The following is a 22,582-nucleotide window of genomic DNA, read 5'->3' on the forward strand; positions in this document are numbered from 1 at the left end:
TCCGTGCCTATCCTTAAGTGTCCGTTCGTAAAGATGTCCGACTTTTCAAGCGGACAGAAAAAAACTACATGTCGGGTTTTGCTGTCTGCTTGAAAAGTCAGACATCTTTAGGAACGGACACTTAAGGACAGGCACGGAGTGTAAAACAACGCACCTGATCTCCATTTAAATTAATGAAAAATGTCACAGACACAGCTAATGTCCGCTGCTAATGTCCGTGCAAGATTTTGAACGGACATTAGCAGCGGACACTACCTGTCGGACACTGACGGTAGTGTGAACGCTCCCTTAGACATTTTTGTTTGGTGTACAGATAACTTTTTAAATCAATGTCATAAACACAGATTATACAGTGAAAAGTATTTGTTTTTATCATACCATACACAGTGTGACATTTGGTGAAAAAAATCCTCTCTTCAGTCATAAGAATAAGACAGCGATATATTGACCAGATGAGAACTTCATTTGTACAAAATAGATTTTCAAATAAAAACTCTGGAAGAGAATTAGTGGACAGAAACATATAAAACAGGTTATAGAGTATGCTAGTTTTAACATTTCAAACTTCACTTCATATTAATTTAAAAGAAATTACAAAATCATCATCTGTCAGTATGCAATCAGTATGTGCATCAGTCCGTTTTAAAGTCTCAAACTGAATTCAAACGGACGGATGGCATACTGATGTGTGAACCAAGCTTAAACCTGTCATGGACGCAATTTAGTATATACAATAAGAAACACAGCGTAGCCAATTTATTTAAGACAAGCCTCTTGTGAGCTGGTACAAAAACACCTTTAGGGCCCCTTCGCACGGAGTTTACGCTGTTTACACGTGTAAAATGTACAGAATACACGGAGCGTAAACTCCGTGCGAAGGGGCCTTTAGGCCAGGGCCCTATAAAGTGGATAGGATTATAGCTATTCCCCCATCAGAATAAAATCCTCAATGGAAAAGTAGCGTTTTAAAAAATGCTTACATTTCTGAAAATCACAGCATGTCAATTATACCTAAGGAAACGTTGGCGTTTTCCATATAGGTAAAAAAAAAGGGGGCAGAAAGTCCACAGAGGAAACCTCTGCAAAGTTGCATAGAAAAATGCATTTTTTTGCCATGTTTTGCTACATGTGGCCTTAGCCTTCATACGTACGAACTGGTATGGTTACAGCTGGAACTTTTGGAAGATGTTAGAGCTATATAAATAAAATTATTACTAACACCCTCATTATATTCAACTCGAGATGACCCAACTGGTCTTAAATGTGATCTTAACAGCACAGATATTTTTCATAATCTTTGGAAGCATCCGGGGGGGGGGGGGGGGGGAGGACAATAATTAACAATAAAAAGAAAGCATATAAAACAAAATGGAAGTGACAAAGAATTAACCCTATGCTGACATCTGCTATAAAAGTATTTTAAAGATGCCGGCTGTTGTAAAGCAGAGCGGCTGCCATAGTCACGGAGTCCTAATGCCAGCAATCAAAGTTCACTGATTGCTGGCATTGTTTTATGTTATATCTCCTCCCTCACCAAATATTATGAGAGGCACCCTGTTCCTATGACAGCCGGGAGCCTTATAAAGGCTCTTAGGTCTGTCAAAATAAATATAGCTATTGAGGCTGGTCGATGGCTATGTAGCGAATCTCCCACAGACTGCAATACAGTTGTATTACAGTCTATGGGACATGCAATCAAAAGATTGCAGTTTCAAGCACTCTAGGAGGTGGGGCTAATAAAATAGTTTAACCCCATCCCAACATCAGCCATAATAGTACGGCAGATACCAGGTCTTTAAAGATGGCAGCCGCTCTCCTATAGCGTGGCCGCCATGGCAACCGGGTCTTCACTGTAGAATACCTAGATGTAATGCCCACGATCAAGATGTTATCTTGTAGCATAACAATGATAACCTTATAACACAGAATCAGCATGGATTTATGAGAGATTAATCTTGTCAGACTAATCTGGTCCATTTTTACAGGGAGGTAAGTTCCAGACTGGACCTGGGGGAGGATGTGAATGTTACAGCATGTGTCTAGACTTTTCTAAGGTTTTCATATGGTGCCAGGCTTGGCATATTTATATGCAGCTCTAGATTTTCTCAATCCCGACTGAAGTTTACAACTGGTGTTATTTCTGGAAATATTATAGGTAGAACATATTAGTATAATGTGAAAGTTGAAAATTTAGTCTTCCATATAACACTGATGTACTGATTTGAAGCTCCCCTCCCTGGCCCTGCAAACACCTAGTCAATGCAGAGTACAGATATTAGCTCTCAATAGAGAAACAAAGAATAGAATTTAGATGTTTAGCATTTCGCAGAAAGAAGCCTTTTAAAGTATATTGCCAAAATTCTGAATGACAAGAATGTTGGCACAAAATCAAAAGTTATTTGTTTAGTTGTGCTTTAGATATGTTGAGGTACATAGAAAAATTACCTGGGATATCATCAAGTATAAAAGAGGGTGCATACTTAGTTGGAGAATGTGCAAGAACTGCTGCAATACACTGTGTACTTGCAAGCTGTAAAAACTCTTCTCTGGACAACAAAATCTACAAAGAAAGACACATTAGCCACATCTTTGGGCATACAGTTTTGGTTAATACAGGTTATTCTGAACACATACCTTTTTCAATAAAAGAGGCAAAGACATTTGTGCATGTAAAGAAGGGGTATTTTCGGAATCATCATTCCATATAGGTACATTCCCATTCATTATCGCTGACACAAACTGATCAAAATTTAACAGCTGTTTCAGCAAGCCTGCAATAGAATTATAAAATGTATTAGTTTCAGTATTATTAATGTAAACGACCTAATCACACATTGAGCTAATTCTATACAATATTCAATATGCCCATTCTGAGAGCACTATAAGAATTTAAACTATATTCAACGAGGTAATAACGGAGAGTTACAACCCCAAATAGGGAAAATTCTTACAGTCCTCCAAGCATGGGGATTGGGTTGGGAACAGCACTAGATTGGAGAACAGGTGACAACTACATTTGACAATACAAACAACAGAACCAATGCAGTACAAACACCCTATTTATGTATTTTGTGGAATGTAAGTGTTCAATTACCTGTGCAATTATTGCTGCAAACTTTGGCCACCTAAAAACACAATACCAAAGGTGGAATAAAATGTCCACGAAAGATCCTGTAGGCTACTGGTTCCCCAACTGTGGGTCATGTAAAGACTGTCGGGGGATCCTGAGCCATTAGTGGTAAATAAGCTGTGCAGCGCTACACAACAGTCCTAAAATGGCAGGTGCGGTGGGCCAGGGGAGGTGAGTAAGAATAACAAACACTTATGTTCACCTCTCCTCAGCGTCCAGCGATGCTGTAGCATCCTTTTCAGGCCTCTTGTGACATCACGTGACAATGGGGTCAGCATTGAGGCTTGTGATATGGCTTCAGCAGTTACATGGGGTGAACTGACGTCATAACACTGGGTCCGCGAATCATGGCACCAATGTGCCACATGTGCTGTCCAAGGCATGTGACGTTACAAGAGGCCTGTAGATAATGAAAAGTGCCAGCATGACGAAGCCAAAACGTGAGAGGATGCCTAGGAAATGTGAAACAAGATGAGTATCAATGTTTATTTAACCTCATCTACCCTGGGGCTCGACTTAATATACTCTGAGATGTGATAAAACCCCAGAGCCAAAACCCCAAAACATTTCAACTGAAATGAACCCAGGGGAAAAGGGGGGGAACCTCACAAATATTTATTGAAAAAATGTAATGAGGTTTGTCCATCTATAATAATGAAGTGGCCCGAGGCATTATACCATAGGGGGCTGCTCTGAAGCATTATACTGTATGGAGCATTATACTGCGTAGGACCACTGTGGAGAATTATACTATGTGGAGTCACTGTGGAACATCAAACTGTGGGGGCTGCTCTTCAGTTTTATACTGTGTGGGGCCACAGTAGAACATTTTATACTGCATAGGGATCCCTAGGGAACATTATATATACTGACTGGGGGCCACAGGACAGGTAATTGTAAGAGAAATCAATGAGGAGGAAGGCAGACAAATTTTGCCAGTGTAAGACCCCAAAATTTCTGATGACAGAATATAGTGCTAAAAGGCAGAATAAAAGGAAGATTACAATGGAATAAGATTCAGAATACAGACAGGAACATTTATTTTCAATTGCAATTAAATGTGGTAGACAGGGAGTCCCCACCAAAATTCTTGTTCAAAAGTAGGACATGCCTACAGAAAGTTTGGGAACCACTGCTCTAGACATATCTACTTTTTGGGATGTGCTAAAAACGTAGGTTATTGCTACTGATCATTCTGTGCAAATAACCCTGTCTGGCTTTCAATTCCCATACTTATAAGGTAGACAATCTAACTGTCCCTAAAACCAGAGCTCCATGTGGCGTAAATACGGGGGGAAAAAACAGGTGTTTTACAGTCACAGCAAAGTGGATGAGATTCTAGTGAAACCTATCCCCACTTTGTGGAAAAATACAAAAACAGTAGACACGCTTCAATTTTCAAAAAAAATGTGGTTTTGGAAATCGCAGCATGTCAATTATACCTCCGGAAATGTCAGGAGTTTCCCTTTAGGTATAAACTGAAGCAGAAAGTCCACAGAGGGAACCTCTACGGACTTTCTGTGAAAAACTCTGCAGGAAAAAAAACATGTGATGTGTTGCCGCTATATTTTTTCCCTGCAGTGCTATTTTGATGTGGGACGCTACATGGGGCCTTAGCCTAAAGCACTTTCTCTACAAGCACCCCCTGACCATTGTAAGGGACCCTAATGTATTTCCTTTGTGCATATTTAAATTCATTAGTGGTCTAAGACTGAACATAAGTTAAAAACATTCAAGTGAAGTAGTAACATCAGGCAGCTTATCTTCCAGCAATTCATATGATCTGTATTGGCTGGAGGCTACAGCCAAGTACTGTATATTAGTAAGCTTTTCCTCTTACTCTTGTCATTTGCCCCAGCTACCAATCCTAGTAAAAGGTGTGGTCCACTTGTAACTTAAACCAAAATCTGCTTTTTGTCACCTATTGGCAGGTACAGTCCTTCATGATATTAATAAGTAGTTAAGACCAGGTCAGCCTAAATATATAGTTAATCAAGGTTGCATAAATAAATGTATACCCACCGGATCGCCGATGGTGGAAGAGGTAACAAGAAGACAAGCAGTCCAGAACGCCAGAGAATAGTGCAAGAGCGACCAGACGAAAGGTGTCTGATAACACTGATGTACATAAACACACGTAGTTTGTTTAAATACATTAGTACTGGAGGCAGCAGTGCACTCATGTGATGTCATATCGGGGGTCCGTGGATGACATCGTCGTCTCCAGTAGCTGGATGTAACAGGCATACATTGCATATACACAGTAGCCACCACAATCAGCAATCCTGTAGGTATACATTTATTTACCTTGTTTTCACTTAATGTATGTTTAGGTTGTCCTGGGCTTAAAGGGGATTTGTGGGCAAAAAATAATTTTTCAAAAAAGGACTGTTAGTGCTATTAATAGGTTAATAAGTGCAACCAATAACTTTTAACAGTGAATTGAGTGATTTCTGGGTTTATCTGTGAGTTCTTGGCATCTTCTGCATTTGATTACATGGATAAACTGTTCTGTTTTCCTACAACTACCATGATGTATTGCACTTCACTCAGAGCTCACTCACACTAGTTCCTTCTCTAGTTTCTAGTTCACCCACTACTAGACCTCCATAATTTCCATAATTCGCATAGAGGTAAATGTGAGCTAAAGGAAAAATTCATTTCAATAGGAGGCAAATTTCAGGCAGACTCTGGAGCCTGTTTTGAGATGGAACTCAGGGCTCGTTCACATCTGCGTTCTGCTCTCCGTACTGCAGGTTTCCGTTTCCTGCATAAAACAGAGCAGGAGATGGAAACCTGCAGGATTCTCTCTCACCCATTCATTTGAATGGGTGAGAAAGCTGTCCGGCTGTGAGCGGCGGTGAGCGTTTTATGCTCTCCGCCGCGAAACCGGGTTTTATAATCCGGACACAGAGTCGGACATGCAGTACTCTGTGTCCGGATTTTAAAAAACTGTTAGCGGCGGAGAGCATAAAACGCTCACCGCCGCTCACGGCCGGACCCGGTCTGTGCTTTCTGTCTTCTGGCATGCAGAAAACGGAAACCACAGAACGGAGACCCTGAACGCAGGTGTGAACCTAGCGTCACTGCAAAAAAGCAGCAAATTCCACCGTTTTAACAGAGTATCTTGTCATACTTTAAAAAAAAAAAAAACTAAAAAAAGTAATGTGATGCATATGAATCAATTAATTTTCAGCTCAGAATTGCCAGTCAATACTCCATATGTAAATGAACAGTAATGTTCAATTAAAAATACTTAAATTGCTGATTATGCCAAAATAATTTAAAAAACAATACTAAACTACATTGCTAATAAATATGCTTACCCATACAATTGATTTGTAATTCTTTTGTCTGTGCGTTTTCCAGTGTAGCCAGGAAAAGTTCACAAAGGTTAATCATGAAATGATCAGCAAGTTTCAGTGTTGTTGCTGATGAAGAGAAAAGCTTGCCATACAAGTAACACACAGCAGCCTTCAGTCCTTCATTAGGGTACAACAGTCCCTGTGGCAACTGTTCTACAAGGTTATCTGGACAGAACAGGAAGCATGGTAATTAACAGAGTGTAGTACAACTTTCACCAGACAAACATCTTTGTTCAAAGGAAGCCTACCACCACCAAAATTACTTCTACACCACTTATATTCTGTTGCAGGGTTGTTAGTCACATAATTCCGAATTAGAATCTAAACTGGGCAAAATACACTGGAGGTGTCACATTCCAGAGCATCACAGCAAACACCCTGGCTGATTTAAACATATCTACATTGTACAAAGCTTAAATTTCACCTCAGAGCCACCTTCTGGGCAATACTAATCCTGTCAAATAGAGTGCTCATCCACAAGTACTGTATAATAAAAATGGATCCTGACAATGCCACAAACAGTGGGTGGAATTTATGAAGACTAACGTTCTGTGCGGAAGTCTTGATCTAGTACCCCGGCTAGCGATCGATGCTTTGCATCAGCTCATTTCATTTTGAGTTATGTGAACAGCCCCTAATAATTCATGCACACTCCGGCATAGATTTCAGGTATAACTGATGCCAGCTTTATGGGATGGGACACATTTACACCCATCTACATCAGGAAATGGAACCATTGCGTCTCATATAGCTTGATTTAGAGAAAAGGAACAGGTCCATAATATCACAGGGTTGTCCCTTTAACTCTAGTAAAACTATGGAAGCCTCAAGACAGTCAGTCCCACTCTAATACTTTATTTCTTTCTCCTTACAGTGCCATGACAAGTCTCTCTGTAAGAGGAGGAGATCTCCATGACAAGCTACAACGGGTGTAGTGCAGAGTGCCTGCCAATGTCCTTGCCAACCCTGTGAAGCTATCCAAGTTAAGCCTGGAGTGCCTGGCAAATCATCACTAAGAACAGCCAATGCAGTAGTATCAGGTAGGAAAAACTGTGCCTATATGTCATTTTGTGCCCTGCCCCTAGCCTTTCACTGAGCCCCAGTTAGCTTTCTCCCACTGAAAGCCTATTACCCAATTTCTCCCTTTCCTACACTCACAGCGCTCCTTCCACATTCTGTGCCATCTTTATTCAGTTCAAAACAATGCCATATTGAACAAACATGGTTATCTATTGAGCAACATGTGCAGTTCCTCAGTGATCACATAAATGCCATGACAGAAGCAGGAAACATCAAGTATCGATCAAGAAGGCAAGGATGGTGAAAAACACCTCTGTCTTATCTAAGTTTCTATGATAGCTGTAGATATTGCAAGGACATTTTGAAAATTTTATGCAGAGTTGCATTTTGGCCTGGAGACCAGGAAAATGTTAACTCCTACCCTGCCACCAACTCTGTTCCCTGTGCTCCACTGCACATTTTGTCTATTTGACACACAGTTTCCCTAACCATATTGTCCCATAGACTAACAGAGCTGTAACATTTTTATATTCATGCCCCAACATTATTTTCACAAATCCTGTTACAATCACTGCCCTTTGTGTCATGTCCCCGAAGTCACCCTACCACTTTCTCAACCTCACTCCCCTAACAGTACCCCTACCACCTTCTCTTCCCCATTTGATGCTATGGCACCCTCACCCCTCCACATCTTTTTCTAACTCAAATTAGATGCACCAAAATGCCCCAACATTTTGGTGCATTTCATGCTTGATTTGAGGAATACCCATAATAGTAAATCAAAGTAAAAATCACAAGATCATGCAAAATATGCTGAAAGGAAATTTACTCACAATGGTCTGTAGCTATAATTTCAGCAATACTTGGCATTGCATTGACAAGTTTTCCTAGAAAGTTGAGCATTGGTAGGCATAATCGAAAGCTTGTTACCTCCGATAACTTAAAAAAAAAAAAAAAAAAAAAAAAAAAAAAAAGTAAACAGGACTTGTAAACTTTCAGTTTGAAGCACAATTCATTAACTATGGGTTTGGGTTTAGGCCGAGGCCCCAAGTTGTTGGAAAAGCTGCTCATTTTTATTTTATTTTTTTTCATTTTTTTTTTACTGCTTTCTTTCGAGCCAAAGCAAAAAATTAGTGTAGAAAAAGAGAGAAGTATTTTTCAAGCTGCTCTTAACTTTGACTCAAAAAAGACAGTAAAATCTGCAACAAAAAAAATAAGCTGTTTTTGCAACATAAGGCCTTAGTCTTAAAAAGACTATGTATATATAAATGGATAAACCTAGGTGTTTATGATAAAGGGGTTGTCCAGAAAAATTTATTTTTATGGCTGAGGGAGAGTTCACACCTGCGCTTAAATTCAGTTATGCAGGTTTCCATTTCCTGCCCGAGAAACTGGGCAGAAGACGGAAACCGTAAGGCACTTTTCAGACCCATTCAAACAGGTTGGAAAAATTTCCGGCCGTGAGCGCCAGTTAGCGATTTGTACTCTCCGCGTCAAAACCGTTTTTTTTTTAACTGGACACAAAGTCGGACATGCAGGACTTTGTATCCAATTTTAAAAAAAACTGTCACCACGGAGAACACAAAACGCTCACGGGCGCTCACCGGCGGGCAGTGAATGCAGGTTTCCGTCTTCTACCAGCAGAAAACAGAAACCTGCATAACGGAGTACGGGCGCAGGTGTGAACCCGCCCTTATACTGTTTTAGTGGTCTGCCTCTGCATTGTTGGGGTCCCCTGATAGACCAGAACAACTGAGAGCCAACGCTAGTGAGAATCTAGCACCTTTCAGACAAACCGTATATACTCGAGTATAAACCTACCCGAATATAAACCGAGACCCTAATTTTACCACAAAAAACTGGGAAAACTTATTGACTCGAGTATAAGCCTGGGGGGGGGGGGAATCCACCATTGCAGATAAAGTCTGGTCATGTGCATTGCAGCTTAGTAACTCCATGGGGATCATAGTAATAGCAGTTAACCCCATCATGTCCCTCACATTAACCCCCCTGTGTGCCTCACATAAGAGTTACTGACATGTGGGACATATGGAGATAATAATTAGGTATCTTCATAATTAAGGTCCTTCATTAGTACCCTCATGTGTCTCACATATTAGTAACCCTTATATGGGGCACACAGGGGTTAATATGAGGGACATGATGGGGTTAACTGTTATTAATGTGAGGCACATGGAGTTACTGAAACTAAATTAATAACCCCAAATGCCTGACATTAATAGGCAGAGTAACTAAAGGAAGGTACCTGTGTGTTTCACTTTACTGTAGCTTCCTCTCCTCCATACAACACACCTCTTCCATAAGACACAATGAATCCTGGCCACTCATCTGCAGGGTAGATGCTAAATCCTAGTGTGCTAAAGGACCCCTGATGACGTCATGACCATGTGATCGGACTCTGGTGTGGGCGGAGCTACTAGGATTTAGACTCAACCTTATCTGCAGATGTTACATACCAGTGGCTACAGGACCTTTGATGACATCACAGTCACGTGACCTCATGACAAGCCAATCACAGAGCAGTAGCACTAAAGGACCCCCCCCCTTCCAGTTTCCTGTGCTCTGTGGACCCTGACTCGTGTATAAGCCGAGGAGAGCTTTTTCAGCATGAAAAATGTGCTGAAAAAGTCGGCTTATACTCGAGTATATATACGGTATATATACCTAATGGGCAGTCTGAAAGTGGTTAAAAAAAATAAATAAATCTTGGAATCTCCATATTCTAAAACTATAACTTTTTATATATACGTGTACGAGGTTGCATAAGGAATCTTTCTTTGTGTAGCCAGATGTACTTTTCAATTATACCATTTTATGGAATGTCTGATATTTTGGTGACAATATGGCAGTTTGGCTCTTTTGATTTTTTTTCCCCCAATATGGCAATCACCATGTGGTAAAAATATTTTCATATGTTTGTAGATCGGACATTTTCATACATGAGGCTGTATAACTTGTTTGTATTTGTTTTGGATTATTTATCTTCATTTCCAATCTAGGGAGGGGGTTATTTGAATTTTTATTTTTTAATTGTCTTTTTTTTTTTTCTAGAAAATGGCCACTTACTGTGTAAATATACATTTTTCTTGTGGCCGCGGGAATACGCAGTCAGCTGTGGCCGAGGCCTAGAAGTTTGAACCCAGCTCCGGAAGAATACGCGCAGAGAAGGTGTTCCTGAAGAAGATGGAGGCGGAGCAGGAGATTTCTCTCACAGCATTAGGGACGCCCCCAGTGCTGTTTGAGCGCTGAGGACCGCCCCCAGTGCTGAGAGAGAACTCATGTGCATACAAACGAAAACCGGGATTTCTACCAAACGGCGGTGCGGAGAAGACATCTAAAGGTAGGAGAAGAATAGCCTTTCTTAAGGCTATTCCTACGTGTGATCTACAAAAAATGAGATTTTAATCATGGATATGTGGTTTTATATACCGCTAGAAATCCGAGTTGTAACATAACCTTGTACTGTCAGATGGGATGTTCCATACTGCCCTGCGATGACGCTGAGCTACGAGGAACGCCCTTCTGACAGTGGGGAGGTATCGGTGCCAAAATTAATGGCACTGATATCTCGAACCCCGGGGTGCGTATCGGAAAAGCCGACTGAATTCAGCACACTCGGCTTTTTAGCTGTATATAAAACCACATATTCGTGAGGATAAGAATGGTCCTTTTTAAGGCTGGTTGCAGACGACTGTGGTCTTGTTCAGTGTGCTATCCATGTATTTCACGGATAGCACCCTGACTCTTTCTTTTTTATGGGCCCATACACACGACCGTGAATTTCACGGTCCCGTGCGGGCCAACAGTCTGGGTCGCAAAATATAGTACAGATCGTATTCCTGTCCTATTTTGCGGCCCTTTCTTCTGTGGCTCCTATTCATTTAATGAAAGGAGCTGAGGAAGCATGGCCCACGCACTGATGACACACAGGGTACATCATCTGCAACCAGCCTAAGGCAGAGATTTGAAAAAAACAAGAAGTGAACAGCACTGTGTTGTATATGGTGTAGTAAATTAGCACAGTGGAGGACAATCTCTGTGTGTTGACTGCTCTCACCTGGTTAAATTGTGAGGGATCACAACTATCAATGAAGTTCAGAAACCGTTTACTAAGAGGTTCCTCCCTGGATGAACGTACAGCAGTCCCAATCACCAGTGGTGTATAGCTAAATGGCAAGGACCGAAAACAGAACTGCGCTTCACCCGTTCCAGTTGGATACAAACAGATTTATTAAGGTTCACACACAACGCGTTTTGGGTCCTGCGACCCTTTCTCAAGTGTACAAGAACTCCTTCTCCGGCTCCACGGGGTTCCTTCGGTCCCTTGTAAAATCCCGGTGCCCTCTATGGACATATTCCCTGTCCCCTCCTGAGCCGCGGCCCCTGTATGGTCTCCGACCACCGCCACCTCCGGGTAAACACCGGAGAGGTGTTCCTTAATAAATCTGTTTGTATCCAACTGGAACGAGTGAAGCGCAGTTCTATGTTTTCGGTCTTAAGGCAGAGATTTGGATATTCAGAATGCTGAGAGAGCCCTTTCTCTAAGCCATATTGCAAAAAGTCCAGCATCTGAAAAATGTTAGGACTACATGGAACAGAATCTTCTCCATATTTTCCTGAAGTGACTTTTTTACGGGAGGACCAAAGAGAGTATTACTCTAGCAGATAACCATTGTTGGATAAAGTTGACCATTTAGCTTCCAGGCTGCAAGGTGGAAGTTGCAAGGTAGAATCCTCAAGTAGTGTCTCCTCCCTTAAGGATGAAGCCTCACATTGCAAAAACGCAGAATTTTACAGTACCTACAAAGTGGATGGGATTCTAGAAGAAAAAAATCCACAGCGGAAAAGCTGGGGTTTTCAAAACCACCCTCAATTATGAAAATGATACTTGCAGAAACACTGGCGTTTTCCATATCGGTATAATAGAGGCAAAAAGTCTGTGAAAAACACTGTGGGGAAAAAACCCAATCTGTTTCCGCTGCATTTGTTTTGCTGCGTTTCACTACGTTGGACCTTAGCCTAAGGGTAGAATGACTATATAACCTGCACTTCTTCCCTTTGGATTTTGCAGAAGGCCTTGGTAATTAGAGGCAAGGGAGAAACGCATAAACTTCCTTTTAAATGCTAATGTTGGGCATTGAATGTACTGGGATTGTCTGATGGGCTCAGAGAGACAAAAAAAAACCAAAACATTTTTCTGCTTTTGTGAGAGTCAAGGAGTTCGATTGGATGGCCTAATTTGCAGGCCAGGGACAGAACCCTGGGTCTAACTGATGTCAGCTGATAATAGTATGGCATTTGGTTCTCTCGTCCTCAGATTTAATACTGTAATGGAACGGATTTTGCTTTCTGCCCATCGGAAACCTGTTTAAGGCTAAGGCCACACGAGCTGCTAAAGCGCTGCGGAAAGAACCACGGCGTGAACGCATTGTGGTTCTTCCCGCAGCGCTTTGAAGAGAAAGTTCACAGAGTTTTCCTCCGTAGACTCTCTCTTACCATTATATCTATGGGAAAGCCTCCGGCGTTTCCATAGATATAATTAACATGCTGCGATTTTCAAAACTGCAACAGTTTTGGAGATTGCAGGGTGTCCGCACTGCAATTTTTTTCCCGCAAAGTGGAGATGGGATTCACATGAATCCCATCCACTTTGCAAGTACTGTATAATGCCGCAATTTTTCCCACAGCATTTCCGCTGCGGCAAATCACAGCGTCTCCGGCCCTTGGGGCCCCGGCCTTAGGGACTAAAGAAGTCTGAATTTTGTTCCCACCTGGTGTCCTAAGAATATCACAATGAGTACACTTTAAGATTACATCCTTGCAGCAAGTGTTTAAGCTCTTTGAAAAGTCTCCCAAATGGCTCTCAGTTTTTTGTCGTTTGAGGATAGCTGCTTTTTTATTGAAGCCACTGATCCTGGAAGAGCCTGCCATAAATCAATGCTTGCCAGCCCTAAGCACTGGAATCTCTCGATTCTGTGTGTCCCAATTCTCTGATTTCAGCCACTAGTTTAGAGACTGTCTGACCAATGGGGAAGCATCATTCCTCTGACTGGAGACAACAGAAATCTGTTCCAGGATTTCAGAATCTGGGTTTGAACAGTGCAAGCATTGAAATGACTCCGGGATACTGATGGTACACAAGCTGTTATCAACCACATAAATGACATTACCTCACTTACAGAACATGATGTTTTCTTTTGTAAGCACATTTTTTTTCTGACAGAGTTTATTCTCAAAAGGGAGAAAACGGGTTTGTGCTCCTGAGACTAGTAGTTGTAATGGATTTGCTTCAAAATGCAATTTCCAAAAATAAAAGTTTAGAAACTGGGTAGTAACAGAGAGTAGTAGTAGCACAAGCTACATAAACCTCACACTGTGTTAGAAGATAAAGTCTAAGGTTTCCCAGATGTGTCCACGAGTGCCTGCCACAAGGCTAGACAGAACTGGCATCTGGATCTGGGGCCCAGGTTATCAGATCCGAAATTTAGTAAGAAATAGTAACTGAAATCAAACCAAGACTAGAGATGAGCGAACACTGTTCGGATCATCCGATCTGAACAGCACGCACCCATAGAAATGAAGGGAAGCACCTGTGACGCCGGCCGGTCGCCGGCAAAGTCAGCGTCACAGGTGCTTCCATTCATTTCTATGGGTGCGTGCTGTTCGGATAGGCTGATCTGAACACTGTTCACTCATCTCTAACCAAGACCAACAATAAAACTTACAATGCAAGTCAAATTAGGACAGCAGAATCAAAGGAATAATCATGTCCAAGATTAGGGAAATCTGAAAATTAGCAGTCAAAGCCAAAATCAGAAAATCAGCAAATAAAAGTGAACAAGTCAAGGTCGGAAATACAGAAAACCAACAGATATTATTAGAGCACAGTAGCCTATCCAGTCACAATGAACTAATAGCAGCTATATACTGCTGATACCGCACAATCAACAGTGGTAGTGGTGCTCATGGAAATGTTCTCCAAATGGTTTCAGAGTATGTACATGCGCAGTAATGTTCCCTTCTGAGCGCTACTACACATGCCCGAGCGCCATTTTCTTGTAGACAATGGAAGAAAGCGCAAAAGAAAATGGCGATCCCTCAGAAGGGAGCATTACTGTGCATGCCCAAGATTTCAATACGCAGGGATCGAGGCTACAAGAATGGAGAAGGTTACAACAACAGAGGAGGAGGGCAATCATGGAGCATAAGCAAAGAAGGGGGCGTTATCAAGGTATGACACAGGAGGGTGCACGGTGGCATGGGGGAATGCCCAGGGTGCACTGAGAGGCTCATTTACATATCGGTTTTACTGATATATAATAAAAACGGGGGAGGGTCTTTTCAAAAATGAGAAGCAGCACCTGAATAGCCTTTTTAAAGGCTATTCGATGATATCACTAGTTCAAGTCACGTTTCACCAATGATAGAGCAGCGTTAAAGTTTTTACTGTTTTATTATCAAGGAAACCATTCTTTTTGGCAGTTGCCTTTTCCACAATGTTATCTAAATCAGAGCCAAAAACTGGCTTACCCACAAAAGGCAAACCATAGACTTTGGATTTTGACTTAGTATCCCCTTCCTGTCAGAACTGCAAAAATAATGCTCTTCTAGCAGAGTTGGACAATACCGCTGAACAGGCTGCAATATGGACTGACTTGGCTGAGGCGTCTGACAAAAGAAGTAGCTAATTTTAACAAAGGTATAGATGCAAGAATTTGCTTCCTAGAAACCTTATTCTCAATGTGAGAATAGGGTCAAAGGTCATTCTCTCCAATGTATATGCTGTCCTGGTGATGTGATGTAATGTAAAACAGCATTTGTGTCATGCCAAATTTAAAATCTCCGTTAATAGTTTCTTAAACAAAAAAAAAAAAAAGTGGGTGCTGTGCAGACTCACACGTTTATTGCTATTCCACACTCACTCCTTTTTGCTTGCTTCCCATGGGTGTAGTTTCAATGCAGGTAGTGTTGAAATCATTTAGAGATAACAATCAAGTATAAATGGGTATGTTAACAGACATGACTGTGTGACTCTGCAAAGCACTCACACTGTCTTAGTGACTCTATGCCTTCCGCATGCACTGTTATTAAGCTTTAATTTTCTTGCAAATTGATTTCTACAATGACATATTGCAAATGCTGTTTCTAAGCCCTACAGCATCATGCTGTTGGAACATAAAAAATTAAATGACAGGTTCCCTTAAACCATTTCTATATATAATTTTCTCTGTTACATATAATACATTCATTTTTATCCTATTTTAGATACCGGTACTTTGGTTTTATAATGGCTGTTATAATTACCTCTTTCACGCATCCATCCAAAACGCAATGAACAAATTGTTCCGACTTGAATCCCAAAATTAACTGCACCAAAACTGAGAAAAAATATATTTGACATGAAAAAAATTGCAAAACAACAAAAACACATATACATACATTTTTTTGTGCTACAGCTTTCTGCCGCACCACAGAGTTAGGCTGCTTGCACACGACCGTGGCCTGGTTCAGTGTGCTATCCGTTTTTTTCGCACAATGACCCATTCGTTTCTATCAACCCACGCACACAAACGTAAATTGCACAGTCCAGTGTGCGGTCCGACAGTCTGGGCCGCAAAACTTAGGACAGGCCCTATTCCTGTCAGATTTTGCGTCCATACTTCCGCAGGCCCATTCATTCAATGATATCCCTGTGCCACTCATGCTTCGGCCATGTTGTTTAATCACGGCCAGCTGTTAGCACCAGGTCGTGTGCAACCGGCCTAAATGTATCCTAAAAGGGTTGGTACACATTAACACTGAGCTCTGGCCTGGAGAAATATAATCTGCAAAACTGAACATTTCATATATCCTGACAGGGTGGCACTTCAGTAGCCAAGGATGTATGTAGCATGTTCTTGCTATTAATGCAGATTTCACAGGATCTGTTAGGGCTATGAACAAGATCTTGAATTCATTTCAACCCCTTAAAGGGGCTCTATCAGCAAAATTATGCTAATAGAGCTCCACATATGCGTGAATAGCCTTTAAAAAGGCAATTCAGGCACCGTAAATGTTACATTTAATCCCGGTCCCGTTTTTAAATAAAAGCATTAAAACATATATGCTAATCGTACCTGAACGTGCACCATGCACGGTGCGATGTCAGCTTCGGGCACGCCTGCCTCTTCTGTCTTCTTGTAGTGATGCCCTCTGGTTCCGTGTCTTCTTCCGTCTTCAAATCCCGCGCCTGCGTAGTAGCGCTTCCCTCCGGAGCACTACTGTGCAGGCTCACTTGCCAGTCCCCGTAGAACTACACGAGCGTACTGCACACTCGCGAACTGCCATTAAGTTCCCAGAGGGAAGCGCTACTACGCAGGCGCAGGATTTGAAGACCTCAAGCCGGAAGAAGACCAATAGGAAGCCGGCAGAAGAGACGGGACCAGAGGGCGTCGCTCCAAGAAGAAAGAAGAGGTAGGCGTGCCCGAAGATGACGCAGCATCGTGCATCACCGCCCCCGATGCACGTTCAGTAAGATTTGCATATATGTTTTTATGCTTTTATTTTAAAACGGGACAGGGGTTTTCGTACATTTACGGTGCCTGAATAGCCTTTTTAAAGGCTATTCACGCATATGTGGGGCTCTATTAGCATAATTTTGCTGATAGAGCCCCTTTAAAGGGAGTTCATCAATGCTATAATCGATTTTTAGCTGTCTCCATGTTGGAACAGCCTTTATAAAGGATATTATAATCCTACCTTTCACTGTCTTCTTTTCGAATATATTTTTTTTTTTCGTTTATACTAACGATGCTCAGGGAGCACAGGTGTGTTTTCCCCTGTGCCCTGAGCACAGCCTCATCTTCCCCACAACTCCGCCTCAGTTTAAGTATACTCACACCCCCTTCAATCTAATGGTAACCATTGATTAATATTTTTGTATTTATTTATATTACAAGAAAAAAAAAGGAAATTTGGAAAAAAAAAAAAAAAAGTGAATTGCTCTGCTTTTCAGACAGATACTCACACCACCCAAATACATGAATAAATATAAACTACCATATCTCTGCTTTATATTTGAATCATCTTCTAATTGTCCTTTATTTTATTCTTAATGTTAGAAGGCTTACAAGTGTAACAAAAATTTCCAGATTTTCCAAAAAATTTCCAAAACTATTTTTAAAGGAACACTTCAGTACAGAAGGGGATTGTAAAGGTCTATATATTAAAAAAACATGAATCACCCCATTTTCAAAACTGCATCCTTCAAATAATTGATAACAGCATTTGGAAAGTTTGTTAACCCTTTAAACATTTCACAAGAATTAAAACAATAATAAATAAAATTTAGACATTTAATTTTTTTTCAATAACACATTCATTTAGCCCTAAAATTAACCCCTAGACGTCACCAATCAGCCTTTTTACGTTGCCTTATCTGATGCCCTGTGCTGCAGTCACGTTGATTAAAGTAAAAAATCTGCCCTCCAAAAGCATTCTGCCCTATTTGACTTTGAGGGCAGATGTGACAATAGTTTTCATGTCGCATTTGCAGAGTCCTAAAGTACCGGCACAAAGAAAACCCCTCAAAAGTTAAACTATTTTAAAAACTACTCCCCTAATGAATTTCTAAAAAGGTATTATCATTTTGAGCTTTCCAAAAATTAATATGCAAGGTGAAAATTTACTTATTAAAAAAAAAAAAAAAACATGCCATTTCAGTGCACAACACTTGGTGCCCACTCTGTATCATCAGAAACATGCAATCCTAAAATTATTAAGTGGGCTATCCCAGGTACGAAAAAGTTATATATGAGAGTGTAAACTGCTGCTTGGGCAAACAGTGGGGCTCAGAAGCAAAAGAGGACTGAATTTCTTAGCTTTTGGAGTATAAATTTAGAGGGACTTTCTAGACACCATGTTGTTTTTGAAGTGCCCTGGAGGTGCCAATTAATTGAAATTCTCCAAGAAGCGACCCCTTTTTGGAGGAGAAATTTTAGGGTCTCTGCAAACATGACATGGCTTCAAAAAAACCAACAATCTATATCTGTGCTGCAAAAGCACATAGCGCTCCTTCCCAGCTGCACCCTGATGTGTGGCCAAACGGCAGTTCATGCCCACATGTATGACACTGTTGTATGGAGGATAACGTAGTGAATGCCATATGTGGGTATAAACTGCTGTTTGGGCACAAAAAGGAAACAGCACTATTTTGGTTTTTGGAGCACAGTTTAGTTTTTGGACATCATACCAATTTTGCAGGGGCACTGAATTGCCAGTAAAGTGGAATCTGCTGACTTATGCCCCAACTTTGGAAACTACACCACTGAAGGGATTTATCAAGTGGCGTAGCGAGCATTTTTAACCCTTGACTGTAGAATTAATTTAAATTACAAAAATGAATCCGCAGCTAAGTGAATATTGCAATTTTTTCCAATTTACCCATTGAATATCACCATAGAAAACAGTTTTTGGCAGCTTTCAGATGGGCATAATAGTGGGTGCACCGGTAGCACAGGCAAAACACCTGGACTTCCAGTAATCATCAGATCTAGAATTATGGCTTTCTAACTGCACTAATGATCAACCACAGAAACTTCAGCAGTTGCTTCGATAATATGTAAGTAATACAGCACGCATGATACAACAATGTGAAATCGTCCCCAGCTATCACGTTAGATAGAAAAATTATAATCATTAGTTACAATTTTTATAGGGATAGAAAATTATATTTTTATGTCAGCCCCTGGTTAATTTGCATACGCAAAATTAGATGGCGCATTTCTGCAACTCTGGCGTTTCTTTAACACCTGCACCTGTAAGTATAGACGAGTACTAAGTATGAACTTCTCAAGTCTTACAGTTTTTTGGAAAGTACATTTTGTTTGTAGAAAGGGGTTGCTAGAAGATGCGCTTCAGCGACAAATATGAATTTATTTGCAATTTTTGTTTATAATCATTGGCTACAATGCCGCATGAAGGTGATTATATATATAATATATAATATTAATATTATATATATATTAATGAGAAGGTGACAGGCATAGTGCTGGAGTCACAATATACTGTATATCCCCCTGATTCCTGACCTATGTATGGTTCTGTGCAGGTCTTAAAGGGGCTCTATCATTTTCAAATCGTCATTTTAGATAGTGATATGCATGAATAACCTTTAAAAAGGCTATTCAAGTGTTGGTACTAGATTTCGAAACCCCCCCCCACATCCCCGTTTTTTTACATATCAGTAAAACCCATATACAAATCAACCTGTCCGTGCACCTTGGGCGTTCCCCAAGCCATCGTTCACCTGCGTCATACCTTTGTAACGCCCCCTCTTTTGCTTGTGCTCCTGTGATGCCCTCCTCCTCCGTAGGTGTAACTGCCTCCATTGTCTCATTCCCTGCGATCAGAAGGGAGTGTTACTGCGCATGCCCAAGATTTCAAAGCACAGGATCGAGACTATAGAGAATGGAGGCAGTTACACCTATGAAGGAGGAGCACAAGCAAAGGAGGGGGTGTTAAAAAGGTTTGATGCAGGGGGGTGCACGATGGCTTGGAAAATGCCCAGGGTGAACGGGTAGGCTCATTTGCATATCGGTTTTAAAGATATGTAAAAAAAAAAAAAAAAAAATGGGGAGAGGGGTCTTTTCAAAATCTAGTAGCAACACCTGAATAGCCTTTTTAAATGCTCCCCGGCGCTCACGGCCAGACTCGGCATGACAGGCTTCAGTCTTCTGCATGAAGAAAAAAAAACAGCAAAATAAATAAACTTTTTTTCAGTGTGGAAAATTCAGCGCCAAATAAAGCACCATTTTCCTCTGTGTGAATGGACCCTAAGGGTCCGTTCACACAGAGTAAAATGGCACTGATTCTGGCACGATAACCTGCATAAGAATCAGCGCTGAAAAAAGACTCCCATAGACTTCAATGGGTTCCATTTTCCGCGCAGAACCCATCGAAATCAATGGGAGGCTTTTTTTCAGCGCTGATTCTTAGGGTCCATTCACACAGAGTAAAGTGGCGCTGATTTAGGCGCTGATTTACCACAATTTTACCCTGCGCCGGGTACGTCTGGTCTCTTAGGCTGGTCTTACATGACCGTATTGAATGTACGGTCCACAAGTTGCTGATCAGCAACACTAGTTGCTTATCGGCAACATAGGCTCCACAGATGTACGTGCAGTGCCGCAATTCACGGCCATTATGGACATCCTACTAATATTATGTGAAAAGTTTGTGTGTTTGGATGTTTATTCCTCAATCACACCCAAACGGCTGAATGGATTGCTTTGAAATTTCACACACATCTACATATTGGCCACGAAGGATACATAGGCTACTTTAAACGTGTCTCACTCACCCCAAATCGCCACCGCGACCCTCAAAACTTGGCTCTGGCTCCACTGTCGGCCCTGAGGTCAGCGCAGGTAGTGACACGCAGCTCCGATTGGTGCATGGCGGTGCGGGGGCGGGATAGGGAGACAGCACAGCGGCCCCATAGGTTAGCGCCGAAATGTGGGCGTGGCCAGCGCGAGGACACTTGCCTGAACATGGCGGCTGCCTGCATGTTCCCAACGCTGCTCACATGCCAGCCAGCCACATATCGCCTAATGCTGGCATTACATACAGCAGCACAACCAGGCCTCAAGCCCACAGCCACCCATACCCGCGTACTGTGTGGCCGTGAACAGACAGCACAGACAGCACTCACTCTCATGTCACGGTCACTACACACAGACATCCCCAGCATATGCAAGGTGAGTGCTGGAGGTTCCGTGATCGCCAGTTTCCTTAGTGGTGGTGGTGGTTTACAAGAGTTGGTGTGTAAGGGGCTGGGGGGGGGGGAAAGAGGCGCTGGGTAGGAGAAAGAGGGGGGGTGGGGTTGGTGGTTTAGGGGAGGTGCTGGGAGTTAGGGAGGGGGCCTGGAGGGGTTTTTTGGTGGGGGGGGTTGGGACCAGAGGGCCGAGGATGAGTAGGAGGGAGGCCGATTGCACAGGTTAAAGGGGGAGGTGGGCGGGTGACTGGGGTCACGTGTGGTTGGTGGTGGTGGGGGCAGGGGGGGGGGAGAAGTGGAAAGTGACTGTAGGCTCGAAACAGGGGAGGGGGCGCGGGTGGGAGATAAGGGGAGAGCAGGGGGCGCAGGTGGGTGCTAGGTGGGGAGCCGGGGCCAGAGCAGCAGGGCTGTGGGGTCCCACCACACCAGGGTGTGGGAGGGGACCGTGGTGGCCACAAGAAAAGGGCCGCGGGGGGGCCAACGGGCCGCCCTGCACATGGTTCGCGCAAGGAAGGGGGGTTCGCGGACGAAGTCGTGGGTATAGCTAGTGTCCTATAAATTGCAGACCACAGTTGCGGCCCGGCCACATAACGGATAAAATATCCGGTGGTGTAAGAGGCCACATTGAATATAATGCGTCTGCAAATGGTCCGCAACTGAAAACTCTCCCATTGCGGAAAATATGCGGACTTACATTACGGTCGTGTAAGACCAGCCTTAAGGCTACTATACCTACACTCACAAAATGGGTATGTTATTTATTTATTGAGCACTATGCGATCTGTGTTCGTTCATTTTTGCTGTGTGCACATATGCTCACTCTGAGCCCAGAGGTGTATTTACTCTTCTTCTCGCACACTGTATATACATGTATATACATATATATTTATTTTTTTAATTATTATTATTATTTTGTTTACTTTTGTTTTATATATATGTTCTGCTTTCATAGGCAAAATTTGTATTGTGTAGTAACAGCACCATCTACTGGTCATTCACTGTAACCTCCTTTAGCTCTAGCCCTATGCATTATGGGTAGTGCCCGGGTTTTTTCTACTTCCTTCCTCTCCAGCCACCATTTTACATCATCTCTCTGAGTGAGGAGGTCACTCCATTCCACCTGTGCCATGTTGTTTGCTATCTCAAGCCTGTTTCAAGCATAGTCGTTTCACCTTTCCTGTCTTCCCATCAACTTCCAATAAAGAGGTTTACCACGTCACAAGCCTTTTTCTTAAGAAGACAGGGGGTTTAGCTGCATGTCTATTACACACCTCAGTCACGTGTATGAAGACA

At 42.1% G+C, this 22,582-nt stretch overlaps 1 protein-coding gene across 1 annotated transcript in view; it reads right to left on the reverse strand.

Moving 5' to 3' along the window:
* The window catches only part of MEI1 (meiotic double-stranded break formation protein 1), a 268,519-nt gene that overhangs the window by 194,024 nt on the left and 51,913 nt on the right, over nucleotides 1-22,582 (reverse strand). The window contains exons 4-9 of the mRNA XM_075286804.1: nucleotides 15,841-15,914; nucleotides 8,349-8,454; nucleotides 6,457-6,660; nucleotides 2,635-2,771; nucleotides 2,446-2,560; nucleotides 379-495 (exon numbers count right to left, since the gene is read on the reverse strand). Of these exons, the coding sequence (XP_075142905.1) occupies nucleotides 379-495; nucleotides 2,446-2,560; nucleotides 2,635-2,771; nucleotides 6,457-6,660; nucleotides 8,349-8,454; nucleotides 15,841-15,914 (753 nt within the window). The remainder of the gene's footprint in view (nucleotides 1-378; nucleotides 496-2,445; nucleotides 2,561-2,634; nucleotides 2,772-6,456; nucleotides 6,661-8,348; nucleotides 8,455-15,840; nucleotides 15,915-22,582) is intronic.

This window comes from Leptodactylus fuscus, chromosome 9 (genome assembly GCF_031893055.1).
Source record: "Leptodactylus fuscus isolate aLepFus1 chromosome 9, aLepFus1.hap2, whole genome shotgun sequence".
NCBI classification, from domain to species: Eukaryota; Metazoa; Chordata; class Amphibia; order Anura; family Leptodactylidae; genus Leptodactylus; species Leptodactylus fuscus.